The sequence below is a fragment of the Triturus cristatus genome, chromosome 2_2, assembly GCF_964204655.1.
Source record: "Triturus cristatus chromosome 2_2, aTriCri1.1, whole genome shotgun sequence".
Taxonomy (NCBI): Eukaryota; Metazoa; Chordata; class Amphibia; order Caudata; family Salamandridae; genus Triturus; species Triturus cristatus.
In genome coordinates, this window is record NC_140582.1 from 1,218,573,336 (window position 1) to 1,218,588,080 (window position 14,745).

At 52.1% G+C, this 14,745-nt stretch overlaps 1 protein-coding gene across 2 annotated transcripts in view; it reads right to left on the reverse strand.

Annotated features, from left to right (window-relative positions):
• LOC146863425 (E3 ubiquitin-protein ligase TRIM7-like) overlaps nt 1-14,745 on the reverse strand; it is a 222,421-nt gene that overhangs the window by 116,996 nt on the left and 90,680 nt on the right. For both annotated transcript variants that reach the window (XM_085642849.1, XM_085642848.1), the window contains exon 5: nt 2,279-2,352. In XM_085642849.1, the coding sequence (XP_085498975.1) occupies nt 2,279-2,352 (74 nt within the window). The remainder of the gene's footprint in view (nt 1-2,278; nt 2,353-14,745) is intronic.

Here is a 14,745-nt window from a genome sequence, read left to right on the forward strand (position 1 = left end):
AGCTATCTACATAAAAAACAATTCTCTTATCTACATGCTGCATGCTATGCACTAGTGGGTGTTTCTGTCTAAAATGGAAACCAGAGTTGCTTTCCAAGGGACATACTTTGTGTAACTTCAGTAAGCAGCATATTCGCTCTCTGGCTGCCACTGGAAAAGAAATGTTGACACAGAGACACTGATGAAGTTGCTGCTGGTGGCTCAACGTTTCGACATTCCATTTTATGTGATTGAAAAGGAGTGGTGGCCAGAATTAACAGGTTGCACATGTGATTTTAGATGAATAAAGGCATCTAGCCGGGTTCTCTGAATACACTGTGTAATTAAAATATACACCCATATATGTAACACAGCACAGATGTTGAAAAAACGTCTCTGTTGGGAAATTTGAATTGCTTTAAAATCTTTTGTTGACATTACTTTACAGTATTTATTGCAATCCCACGTATGTTAATTTAGATAATATATTATATACCTCATATACTTAATTTAGTAAATGTCGAATGTATTCTTGCATTTCTAGCTGTCAATGAAATAAATATTTAAAAAAGCAACAGACATTCACATCATGTTATAAATGACAAGAGGGTCTGTCTGAATTGAAATATGGCTACTGACATGAAGTCTCAGTCAGGCGATGAGACTTATTACAAATAAAATGCGTTTCCTGTGCTTGCACTCAAATAGCTTGTACCAATGACAACCTGGGGGTGCAAAAAAGATGAAGCTTTCAGTTTTCCTGCTTTTGCCGTCCGATCACAGTGGGCAATAAATTGCAACCATGAGTATGAGTTACATGCACTTACCTAGTCATGCATTACATATCTTGGCTTTTGATTCAAATACAGCTGTATACTTCCTTGTGACGTGTAAGCCCAGATGGTTTAGCGCAGGCTGCAAACATCTCTGTTCAAAGAGCATATCGCATTTTTCACAGGATCAGTGAGTTTGATACCGAGATCCCATTATATTTACACATGCAAATAGGCAATTTAGTTGTGAAACGATGGTTGGAGATTGTGAAAGTAAGCGCAAACTTTTTGTTCCATCCAGGCATATTGAAAATACCCACCACAGGCAACAGTAACTGGAAAAAATGCTTGTATGTGTTTTGTAAATGCACCATATCAAGTATTTGACTTTTACACAGTGCTCAACATCTTGTCTTGTCATAGATGTACTAGTGAATTTGTGTTAAAAGGTCTAATGGCAGCAGTTTACATAGAGCGATTTCTGCTACAGAAGCGTCATTGCAGTCCTGTGTAACCCTGAACAATGCCTCTCACACCCTCGCCCATTAAGTTTAATAGCCGCGTCTCTGCCCCCGCTGTGTAAAAACAAAGGCTAAACGCACCTCCCTGCAGCCACACCTCTGCTCTGATGGCTTCCAGAGCAGGCATGCAGATCACTGCGCTGTGCACTGGCGGCAAGAGCAGCTGTTCTCTTGTACGAGCCCAGCCCAGGCTTCCACTGTGATTAAGAGTGGATGGTGCTGCCGAGGTACGAGGTGATTGATGAACGGAGCGCCACCTGCATCAAAGCCAGGCCCTGGTGAGTACCAGTACTCTCCTTACTCAAGGAAAAGGGCCGGTGGTCGATGCGAGAAAATGAAAAAGTGCCGGTACTCAGTACCGGTGAGTACCTCCCATTTAAAGCACTGCTTATAGGGTTTCATGGTTAGCACTGCAGTTGGGTCTGTATTAGGCAGTGCTAAAAGGAGAAATGGGCTGGTCGAAGCTGCCTCCTGAAAAGAGCCCCGGCAGTTCTTTTTTTTTACTAATTAACCACTGAAAGATTCAAACACCCATAGTTAATGCGAAGTTCAATCAGCTCAGATCGGCAGACCAGGGTTTGTGTAAAAAATAACACCCCCTTTGAAAGAGATGCTAACATGGGGACATATGTTCATTTCTCAATGTAAACCACGCATTGCGTGCGCGCTGACGTGCACAGCGTGCACCCGATGCATCCAATCCTGAGTCTGCCGCGGCAGGAATACGAGCTGGAAGGGGCTGCTTTCAGTACAAATCCAGCGCTAGGCAGCGCACACTCACTTCTACACCAGGATGCGGGGCTGCGCGTTGCGTAAGGCAGCCGAAGTGCAGAGGATCACAGCAGACGCAGGCTAGTCATAGTACATATGGCGCTATGCTGTGTTTTACGCTTTGCACTTGTGAATGAGACACATGAACCCGCTAAGAAAAGAGAGACCATGTACTGAATCCCTTTGATTTGCCTAAGTGCTGTACGCTGAAGGAAGACACGGGCATTGCTTTACCTTTATAATTCCACCAGGGCTCTCTGGGTTCATGAATGATCTTTCCTGGTTCCCGAAACTTCGCACTTTCACATCTGGAACAGAAGATTATACGTTTTACTGGACACAGAACAGTCACAGCTCTCAGAACATCAAGAGTGAACTGCACAGAGCTCACAGCTCCCAGGATCACAAGGGAATACAGAACCCCTTCACACAAGCACATCTCACCAACTGCACAGAGCTCACAGCTCCCAGGATCACAAGGGAATACAGAACCCCTTCACACAAGCACATCTCACCAACTGCACAGAGCTCACAGCTCTCAGGATCACAAGGGAATACAGAACCCCTTCACACAAGCACATCTCACCAACTGCACAGAGCTCACAGCTCCCAGGATCACAAGGGAATACAGAACCCCTTCACACAAGCACATCTCACCAACTGCACAGACCTCACAGCTCTCAGGATCACAAGGGAATACAGAACCCCTTCACACAAGCACATCTCACCAACTGCACAGAGCTCACAGCTCCCAGGATCACAAGGGAATACAGAACCCCTTCACACAAGCACATCTCACCAACTGCACAGACCTCACAGCTCCCAGGATCACAAGGGAATACAGAACCCCTTCACACAAGCACATCTCACCAACTGCACAGAGCTCACAGCTCCCAGGATCACAAGGGAATACAGAACCCCTTCACACAAGCACATCTCACCAACTGCACAGACCTCACAGCTCCCAGGATCACAAGGGAATACAGAACCCCTTCACACAAGCACATCTCACCAACTGCACAGAGCTCACAGCTCTCAGGATCACAAGGGAATACAGAACCCCTTCACACAAGCACATCTCACCAACTGCACAGACCTCACAGCTCCCAGGATCACAAGGGAATACAGAACCCCTTCACACAAGCACATCTCACCAACTGCACAGACCTCACAGCTCCCAGGATCACAAGGGAATACAGAACCCCTTCACACAAGCACATCTCACCAACTGCACAGAGCTCACAGCTCTCATGATCACAAGGGAATACAGAACCCCTTCACACAAGCACATCTCACCAACTGCACAGAGCTCACAGCTCCCAGGATCACAAGGGAATACAGAACCCCTTCACACAAGCACATCTCACCAACTGCACAGAGCTCACAGCTCCCAGGATCACAAGGGAATACAGAACCCCTTCACACAAGCACATCTCACCAACTGCACAGAGCTCACAGCTCTCAGGATCACAGAGGGAATACAGAACCCCTTCACACAAGCACATCTCACCAACTGCACAGAGCTCACAGCTCCCAGGATCACAAGGGAATACAGAACCCCTTCACACAAGCACATCTCACCAACTGCACAGAGCTCACAGCTCTCATGATCACAAGGGAATACAGAACCCCTTCACACAAGCACATCTCACCAACTGCACAGAGCTCACAGCTCTCAGGATCACAAGGGAATACAGAACCCCTTCACACAAGCACATCTCACCAACTGCACAGAGCTCACAGCTCTCAGGATCACAAGGGAATACAGAACCCCTTCACACAAGCACATCTCACCAACTGCACAGAGCTCACAGCTCTCATGATCACAAGGGAATACAGAACCCCTTCACACAAGCACATCTCACCAACTGCACAGAGCTCACAGCTCTCAGGATCACAGAGGGAATACAGAACCCCTTCACACAAGCACATCTCACCAACTGCACAGAGCTCACAGCTCCCAGGATCACAAGGGAATACAGAACCCCTTCACACAAGCACATCTCACCAACTGCACAGAGCTCACAGCTCTCATGATCACAAGGGAATACAGAACCCCTTCACACAAGCACATCTCACCAACTGCACAGAGCTCACAGCTCTCAGGATCACAAGGGAATACAGAACCCCTTCACACAAGCACATCTCACCAACTGCACAGAGCTCACAGCTCTCAGGATCACAAGGGAATACAGAACCCCTTCACACAAGCACATCTCACCAACTGCACAGAGCTCACAGCTCCCAGGATCACAAGGGAATACAGAACCCCTTCACACAAGCACATCTCACCAACTGCACAGAGCTCACAGCTCCCAGGATCACAAGGGAATACAGAACCCCTTCACACAAGCACATCTCACCAACTGCACAGAGCTCACAGCTCCCAGGATCACAAGGGAATACAGAACCCCTTCACACAAGCACATCTCACCAACTGCACAGAGCTCACAGCTCTCAGGATCACAAGGGAATACAGAACCCCTTCACACAAGCACATCTCACCAACTGCACAGAGCTCACAGCTCCCAGGATCACAAGGGAATACAGAACCCCTTCACACAAGCACATCTCACCAACTGCACAGAGCTCACAGCTCCCAGGATCACAAGGGAATACAGAACCCCTTCACACAAGCACATCTCACCAACTGCACAGAGCTCACAGCTCTCAGGATCACAAGGGAATACAGAACCCCTTCACACAAGCACATCTCACCAACTGCACAGACCTCACAGCTCCCAGGATCACAAGGGAATACAGAACCCCTTCACACAAGCACATCTCACCAACTGCACAGAGCTCACAGCTCTCAGGATCACAAGGGAATACAGAACCCCTTCACACAAGCACATCTCACCAACTGCACAGAGCTCACAGCTCCCAGGATCACAAGGGAATACAGAACCCCTTCACACAAGCACATCTCACCAACTGCACAGACCTCACAGCTCCCAGGATCACAAGGGAATACAGAACCCCTTCACACAAGCACATCTCACCAACTGCACAGACCTCACAGCTCCCAGGATCACAAGGGAATACAGAACCCCTTCACACAAGCACATCTCACCAACTGCACAGAGCTCACAGCTCTCAGGATCACAAGGGAATACAGAACCCCTTCACACAAGCACATCTCACCAACTGCACAGAGCTCACAGCTCCCAGGATCACAAGGGAATACAGAACCCCTTCACACAAGCACATCTCACCAACTGCACAGAGCTCACAGCTCTCAGGATCACAAGGGAATACAGAACCCCTTCACACAAGCACATCTCACCAACTGCACAGAGCTCACAGCTCTCAGGATCACAAGGGAATACAGAACCCCTTCACACAAGCACATCTCACCAACTGCACAGAGCTCACAGCTCTCAGGATCACAAGGGAATACAGAACCCCTTCACACAAGCACATCTCACCAACTGCACAGACCTCACAGCTCCCAGGATCACAAGGGAATACAGAACCCCTTCACACAAGCACATCTCACCAACTGCACAGAGCTCACAGCTCTCAGGATCACAAGGGAATACAGAACCCCTTCACACAAGCACATCTCACCAACTGCACAGAGCTCACAGCTCTCAGGATCACAAGGGAATACAGAACCCCTTCACACAAGCACATCTCACCAACTGCACAGAGCTCACAGCTCCCAGGATCACAAGGGAATACAGAACCCCTTCACACAAGCACATCTCACCAACTGCACAGAGCTCACAGCTCCCAGGATCACAAGGGAATACAGAACCCCTTCACACAAGCACATCTCACCAACTGCACAGAGCTCACAGCTCTCAGGATCACAAGGGAATACAGAACCCCTTCACACAAGCACATCTCACCAACTGCACAGAGCTCACAGCTCTCAGGATCACAAGGGAATACAGAACCCCTTCACACAAGCACATCTCACCAACTGCACAGAGCTCACAGCTCTCAGGATCACAAGGGAATACAGAACCCCTTCACACAAGCACATCTCACCAACTGCACAGAGCTCACAGCTCTCAGGATCACAAGGGAATACAGAACCCCTTCACACAAGCACATCTCACCAACTGCACAGACCTCACAGCTCCCAGGATCACAAGGGAATACAGAACCCCTTCACACAAGCACATCTCACCAACTGCACAGAGCTCACAGCTCTCAGGATCACAAGGGAATACAGAACCCCTTCACACAAGCACATCTCACCAACTGCACAGAGCTCACAGCTCTCAGGATCACAAGGGAATACAGAACCCCTTCACACAAGCACATCTCACCAACTGCACAGAGCTCACAGCTCCCAGGATCACAAGGGAATACAGAACCCCTTCACACAAGCACATCTCACCAACTGCACAGAGCTCACAGCTCCCAGGATCACAAGGGAATACAGAACCCCTTCACACAAGCACATCTCACCAACTGCACAGAGCTCACAGCTCTCAGGATCACAAGGGAATACAGAACCCCTTCACACAAGCACATCTCACCAACTGCACAGAGCTCACAGCTCTCAGGATCACAAGGGAATACAGAACCCCTTCACACAAGCACATCTCACCAACTGCACAGAGCTCACAGCTCTCAGGATCACAAGGGAATACAGAACCCCTTCACACAAGCACATCTCACAGGGTCTTTCAGGACAGATGCGACACACTCAAATACTTATTTATCCTGGTGGACTTTAAACCATAATATTTATTGGGCAAATGTCCATAATTGTAATCTTAAAATTGTCAAAAAGCTATGAAAATTTAGATATGACATCCATCATTCCTCTGCTGTTAAAGGGCAAGCACACAATTCCAAATTTGAATTGATCTTCATTTTGTTCTTTTATGAAAAAATAATGTAACTTTTTCTAGTTACAATAATGTTAATTAACGCGGAGCCTCGGCAAAATGTTAATTATGTTTAAATATATGCACCTTCCTATGTAAGTCGATATTTTGGTTGGTTGGTTTTGTGGGTGGTTGGTTTTGGAAGTTCACATTATATGTATGTAAATTCAATATTTTGGACCTCAGTATATTTCCAGTGAAATCTTTGTATCAAATATTTGGGCTGTCGATCAGATGTCATACAACTGACATTACGGAGAAGACAAGGCCATCCAGATGCTGTGCTAAGATGCCCTCCTGTGCATCCTGCCTGCTTCCCTCGCTGCCCCTCCGAACGCCTCAGGAAGAACACACTCAACCCATAGAGAGGAGATATTCTTCATTACAGAGCAGCATTAAACAGCTCCTTGACCTGTACCCTTGAGTCAACCCTACCTACACTCGTCCTTATTCAGTGCTTAATTTGTGCCGGTGCTTTCCGGTGCTTAGCACCGGCACTTAATTATCAAGGCTGGGTCTACACACATTTAGTGCATGTAATTTATTTGATAGTAATTACCTCACTATGGCACTTGGCAGTGGCACAGAGTGTTACTGTGTTGGACTTGGCCCTTCTGGCAGGTTCACCCCTGAACTTTTTGCTTTTTATTGGTGACTTGGTGTGGTGATTTTTTTGGTTTCTGCGCACTTTCCCTGTGTCCCAGGGTAAAGTGCGTGCACACTCTGAGTGCATGTGGTGAGATAGGCCTGCCCTCCCATAGGAATGCATGGGGGAATGTATGTGTCCTGGTAGTTCCGGATGCGTGGGGTGTGCAGGCCCGAGTTTGGTATGTGCGGACTCGTGTGAGTGAATGCTGCGCGATGATGTGTGCGGCGTGCATGTACCTAGTGTGGAAGTGCCACTTCTAGAAGTGGGCACTTCGGTGTGCAGTGTGAAATGTGTGCCTTGTCGCGTGATTGGCTGGTCATGTCATGTGACGGGCTAGGGATTCCCCAGAGTCAGGATGAGTCACCCAGTGGTGAATGGGGAGATCAGCAGCTAGATGGGTGGGAGGAGTACACCTGGGTCCTGAATAGGGCAGGGTTTTCCACACACAATGCTGGCTCCGCCCCCTGTGGTGCGACTGACGACCCTAGCCCTGCCAGTGAATAGGGTGAGGGGCTGAGCACATCAAGGGTGCTCCCCAACCAGCTGCGACTGGTTTTCCCCCTCACCCTGAACCAAGAACAAAGACTTTTACTGTATAAAAAGGGGCTGTGTCCCCTTACAATTTGTTCTCTGCCAGGATCTTACCTGAGGGGGGCTGCTGCTGCTGGACCAGAGGACCGCCACTTGGATTACCTCCCTGCCTGGAGGCCCAGTGAGCTGGCTCTGGGTCCAGCCTTGCCCCCCACCCCTGCCCTGCTGCATGCAGGGAAGAACTTTGCTGGACTTTGTGGTGTTTTATTTTTATGCCTAAGCGCTGGGAGCGCTTTATTTGTGTCCCTCAAGCGCCTGGAAGCGCTTTTATTTGCCGTTTAGCGCCGGAGCGCTTTATTTCTGAAAGCCGGTGCCCACCCGGCGTTTGCCCCGTCTTTTCAGCTTCTGAATTCCCCTGGCAGGTGCCCACCCTGCCAGGGACATTGCCGGGGTCGTTGGCGGGTGCCCACCCCGCTTATTTGTCGTAATTCCTACGGCGGGTGCCCACCCCGCCGTATATCACGTCGCGAGGGAGCCTACCCCTCTTATTGCCGAGAGAAATCACCGCCGCGGCCCTTGGGCGAACCGGAAGTCAGGCGTCCCCTGGGGGCGTGTCGCGGGACGGAAGCCTCGTTCTAAAATCAGGAAGTGGACGGGAGCCTACCCCGCGCTCCTGTGCCGTGCGGAAGAAGTGCCCGGCCCGGGTGAAGCAGGGACGTCGTGGGAGGAAGCGGGCGGGAACCTACCCCGCGCTTCCCCCAGGAGAGAAGGACGAGACTGCCCCGCCGCGAGAGGAGTGCTGCCGGTCCCGTGGAGCCGACCGCGGAGAGCGCAGACGACGCGGGAGTCCCCCGAGCAGCCTGGTGAGTGTCTAGAAGGGCTGGGGGACTCCGCGCATGTGCTGGGGGTGCGGGGAGCAGTGTCCACGAGCCCTGTGGGCTCCAAACGGGGCGCATTGGTTTCTGAGCCCCGTGGCTCCAACGTGTACAGGGCATCCTTGTGCTCAGAGCGCCCAGAGCGCTCCAACGAACGGGGGCATTGTGGTGTCTCGAGTCCCTGAGAGGGACTCCAACGTAGAGCGCAGTGAACGCTCCGACCTCGGGGGCATTTTGTTTCAGAGCCATGAAGGCTCCGGGGGCATTGTGTTTAGAGAGTCCCCCGTGTGGGACTCCAACGCTGGAGCACAGTATTATTTAGAGCCACGAAGGCTCTAGGGGGCATTCTTTTTAGCTAGAGCCCAGAGAGGCTCCACACGAGAGCGACAGATTTGTGTTCGAAGGGCACCGTGGTGCCCACGCTCAGTTCTACAGCTGCCCAGCACTTAGTGGGCAGCTGCAACGTTTAGGTGGGGATCCTTACGCTTTTGGCTGGCGCAGCTGGCGCAGTCTTGCCCCTGACTCTGCTGGACACAGGGCGTCCTAGCCCCGACAAGGCCAGTTGGCCTAGGGACTGCCACAGATAGTGGCTAATGTGAGTTTTTGCGCCATTGTTCCTTTCCTGCACCTCTGAATGTGTTTATGCGTCATGTGCTTTGCTTTACACCTCTGAATGTTATGCATCATGTGTTTATGTGCTTAGACCCCTACAGGTATTGTGATACTAAGGTGGTTTCTTTTCTCCTAGTACAGGTGGTGCTAGTGAGGTCCTGATTCCCTGCGCAATATTTTCCTAAAGGTGGTTAGGGTTGCGTAGGTGGTACTTACCTGATACCAGTAGTTACTGGTTGTGTGCTACATTTGCTATTTTGTACTACAGTATTATTCCTATGTTCCAAAAGTGCTAATTCTGGACAGTGGTCCATGTGGCCCTGTCCCCTGTACATATAATCCCTTGTAAATTCTGCCCGTGCCTGTTGGCACATTGTAGAGTGTGTGTTTTTATCTAATGTGTTGTGTATAATACAAAGGTTATTTTTATAGAATACCTTGTGTGGAGTTTCCTTTGTGGTGGGCCTTGGGTGTTGTTGCTGGGTGCGCGCGCAAACGCTTTACACATTGCCTCAGAGATAAGCCTGACTGCTCGTGCCAAGCTACCAAGGGGGTGAGCAGGGGTTATCTTTGGCGTGTAACTTCCTTGCCCTGACTAGAGTGGTGGTTTCTGCCTGACTTTGGCGCAAGCCTTAGCCAACCAGAAATCGCCATTTCTAACATTGGTGATCAGCGGTGGGATTTGGACTTGCGTTTGCGCTGTACCGCAGCAGCAACTGGCTGCACTACAAAACTCTGCATTTAGATAAATCACATGGTATAGGGATTATTGTTTTAAGTTTGTTTTTAATTGTCATTTCTTTGGAAATGTGTTTTGGTGCACTTTGAGTTGAGTGTCCTGCCAAGGACAGAAACCAGAAACTGTAGGAGGTAACAGCCCTTGTGCAGACAGCGGGTTCTTGGGTTGGCCTGCAGTAGAAGCTGGAGGAGGTAACTGCCCCTGTGCTGTTTGTTATTTCTGGGGTTGGCCTGCAGTAGAAGCTGGAGGAGGTAACTGCCCCTGTGCTGTTTGCTATTTCTTGGGTTGGCCTACAGTGGGGACTTAATTGGTAGGTGTCCCTAGCTCGGGAGGGTAGATCATCCCCCCTAAGTGCATTGTGTTTTCTGGATTCACCAGAGGGTGGGATCCAGTGGTGGCAGCGTAATAGTGTCCAGTACATTTGTCCCCCGCCCTGCGCCCAGAGTTGGTACCTGTGTCACTTGTGGTCAGGTTGAGGAATCAGGGGTGGTAGAAACTGCCTTACCAGTCCAAGGGGAGGGTTTTGTGTGTGGATGAATGGTGTGTGGCACTAGGCAAGTGAGTGTGAGTTCTCTGGGATAGAGAGCTTGCTGAATCCTTTTAGTGAATTGTGTACTCCTGTTAAGCTCAGACCCCTAGGTTCCCTGTGTAATTTTTTTACCATAACGTCTGCCAGAATGGAGCCTGCTTGTGATCCCTATGAGCTAGCTTGGCGCCAGAGGCAGGAGTTAGAAAGGTCCTGTACAGGGAGAGAGTCCGACACTCGGTACGAACTTCAGGACCACCTGGTCCTATGGCAAAAGGGTCCATGGGATCTTGAGCACAGTATGGAAAGGGCCCGGGCCTCACACCTGGAGGGTGGTGGGTCTGTGGGGAGCCCTGAAGATTCAGAAGAGGAGGTAGAGGATGACAATACCTGGACGCCAGTAGAGAGTGAGGACCCCATAGGTAGGGCGTCCCTTGCTGGGTCCAGCGTAGGAGGCAGCGCCTCATCCCTTTCCCTGTCCCCAGAGGAGTGGGAAGATAGGAGGAAAGAAAGGGAGCACCAGCTGGCGTTAGAGAAGCTCAGGTTAGAGCATGCTCAGGCTATGGCGCAGCTGGAGGCCAGGAAGCAACAGCGAGAGACTGAGTGGGTCTTGGCGCGGGAGAGGGTAGAGGAGGCTGAGAGGGCCTCCACCAGAGGCAAAGTAGCTCTGGAGGGTAGACTATCCCCTGCGCGCAGTTTTAATTTTCTGGACTCCCCAGGGAGGGTTGAGTCCAGTGGTAGCAGCCAGATAGATTCCAGTGTAGGAAATCCCAGTCCCAGTTCCCCCAGTCTGGTACCTGTTTCCCAGGAGGAGGAGTTAAGGTTGAAATTCAGGGGCAGTAGGAAACTGTCTCACCAGACTTGGGAGGAGTTTGTGGATGGATGTGAGGATGCAATGTTTGATTGGATTTCCACAGCAAGTGATTTTGATATACTGTGTAATCTGGTTCTCAAAGAACACCTGCTCAGTTGTTGTGTGCCAGGGTTGCGCCAACACCTGTTGGGGTGTGGATTGTCTGAGCCCCTTGAGCTTGCGGAGGAAGCAGAGCGCTGGGAAAGGGCTAGAGGTTCTCTAGAGTCATTAGGGAGTGACTCCAAAAGTAGTGGGTCAGGTATCTTCCCGCCCAGCGTGGTGGAAGAGGCTCAGTGTAGCCCAGCTAGGTCCCAGGATAGCGAGGAGGGTGTAGGGGCTCACTGCCTGGCTCAGTGGAGCAGGAGTGAGAGGGTGACCGAGGGTCCCCGGACGTACGAAACCCTGCCTCAGGACTTGGATGGTTTCATGAGGGAACACCAAGTTGGGGACCTAGGCTGTCCTGTTAGCCCATTTGAGGACGATCTCCTGGTGAGTAGAGGACCTAGAGCACCTGTAACCAGGGCTCCGGTGGTTCTGGAGTCTGGCAGTACCGCTCCGGTAGGGAGGGTACAGGAGGCCAGCGTGAGGAGTGATTGGGGGATGAGTTCCCCAGTGGAAGAGCCTGTGGGTCAGGGACTACCCAGTTGGGCTAGGATCCCGTGTAGTGACCAGGGTGGCACCACTTCTGTTCTGGGGGATCTCCGCGCACTGTCAGGTGGACAGGGGACGGGAGATCAGCGCCAGACAGACAGTCGCTCGACATATGTGTCATTTGATAGCCTCAGGGGGATGGAGTGGAAATCCCCAGAAGTCCTGGAGTGCCAGGCAATTATTCCACCAAAGGTTCTAGGCCGGAGGTTGGAAGGCCAGGTTCAGGATCAGCCTGACCTGAAGGGTGGGACGTCTGTAACCAGCGTCCCGACCGGTTCTTCTTCCAGAGGTACCGCCTCAGTTGGTAGGGAGCAGGGCTCTGGAAGGGGGTGCAGAGGGTGGGAGAGCCCACCTCTGGCCCCGGTACAACCTGAGGGGTTAAACCCTGGTTTGGAATGGCGTTCTAGGTGTACCACTCGCCGGGGGAGGAGGAACCCTAGAAGAAGAGGTAGGGGGAGGAGAGCCTTCCCTGAGACTCCTGGTCCGCCTGAGGGTGTAGACCCTAGGCTGGAGAACCAGTGGCAGTCTAGTCCTGTCTTGCAGAGAGGAAGAGTGGAGAATGGCCGCTATGTGCCAGGGGTTACTACCCCCCACTCTGTGATTAGGCAAAAACCGGTGGCACCTGGTTGGCCTAGGGCCTGGTCTTGGCCGCGGACAGCTTGGGAGTACCAGTGGGGTAGCCCAATTGGTCCAGACAGTGGTGTTAGAAAGAATTCCATGGGTTCACCGTGGCGTAGAACCGGAGGGTGTCCCTGCAGTTGCGGGCCCGCGTCCGTGTTCTATCGCCCCAAGCAGGGAAGTCCATCACGGTGGTGATTGGTCTGCCCTGCGTTTTGGCTGGAAGGGGGTTGTGTTGGACTTGGCCCTTCTGGCAGGTTCACCCCTGAACTTTTTGCTTTTTATTGGTGACTTGGTGTGGTGATTTTTTTGGTTTCTGCGCACTTTCCCTGTGTCCCAGGGTAAAGTGCGTGCACACTCTGAGTGCATGTGGTGAGATAGGCCTGCCCTCCCATAGGAATGCATGGGGGAATGTATGTGTCCTGGTAGTTCCGGATGCGTGGGGTGTGCAGGCCCGAGTTTGGTATGTGCGGACTCGTGTGAGTGAATGCTGCGCGATGATGTGTGCGGCGTGCATGTACCTAGTGTGGAAGTGCCACTTCTAGAAGTGGGCACTTCGGTGTGCAGTGTGAAATGTGTGCCTTGTCGCGTGATTGGCTGGTCATGTCATGTGACGGGCTAGGGATTCCCCAGAGTCAGGATGAGTCACCCAGTGGTGAATGGGGAGATCAGCAGCTAGATGGGTGGGAGGAGTACACCTGGGTCCTGAATAGGGCAGAGTTTTCCACACACAATGCTGGCTCCGCCCCCTGTGGTGCGACTGACGACCCTAGCCCTGCCAGTGAATAGGGTGAGGGGCTGAGCACATCAAGGGTGCTCCCCAACCAGCTGCGACTGGTTTTCCCCCTCACCCTGAACCAAGAACAAAGACTTTTACTGTATAAAAAGGGGCTGTGTCCCCTTACAATTTGTTCTCTGCCAGGATCTTACCTGAGGGGGGCTGCTGCTGCTGCTGCTGGACCAGAGGACCGCCACTTGGATTACCTCCCTGCCTGGAGGCCCAGTGAGCTGGCTCTGGGTCCAGCCTTGCCCCCCACCCCTGCCCTGCTGCATGCAGGGAAAAACTTTGCTGGACTTTGTGGTGTTTTATTTTTATGCCTAAGCGCTGGGAGCGCTTTATTTGTGTCCCTCAAGCGCCTGGAAGCGCTTTTATTTGCCGTTTAGCGCCGGAGCGCTTTATTTCTGAAAGCCGGTGCCCACCCGGCGTTTGCCCCGTCTTTTCAGCTTCTGAATTCCCCTGGCAGGTGCCCACCCTGCCAGGGACATTGCCGGGGTCGTTGGCGGGTGCCCACCCCGCTTATTTGTCGTAATTCCTACGGCGGGTGCCCACCCCGCCGTATATCACGTCGCGAGGGAGCCTACCCCTCTTATTGCCGAGAGAAATCACCGCCGCGGCCCTTGGGCGAACCGGAAGTCAGGCGTCCCCTGGGGGCGTGTCGCGGGACGGAAGCCTCGTTCTAAAATCAGGAAGCGGACGGGAGCCTACCCCGCGCTCCTGTGCCGTGCGGAAGAAGTGCCCGGCCCGGGTGAAGCAGGGACGTCGTGGGAGGAAGCGGGCGGGAGCCTACCCCGCGCTTCCCCCAGGAGAGAAGGACGAGACTGCCCCGCCGCGAGAGGAGTGCTGCCGGTCCCGTGGAGCCGACCGCGGAGAGCGCAGACGACGCGGGAGTCCCCCGAGCAGCCCGGTGAGTGTCTAGAAGGGCTGGGGGACTCCGCGCATGTGCTGGGGGTGCGGGGAGCAGTGTCCACGAGCCCTGTGGGCTCCAAACGGGGCGCATTGGTTTCTGAGCCCCGTGGCTC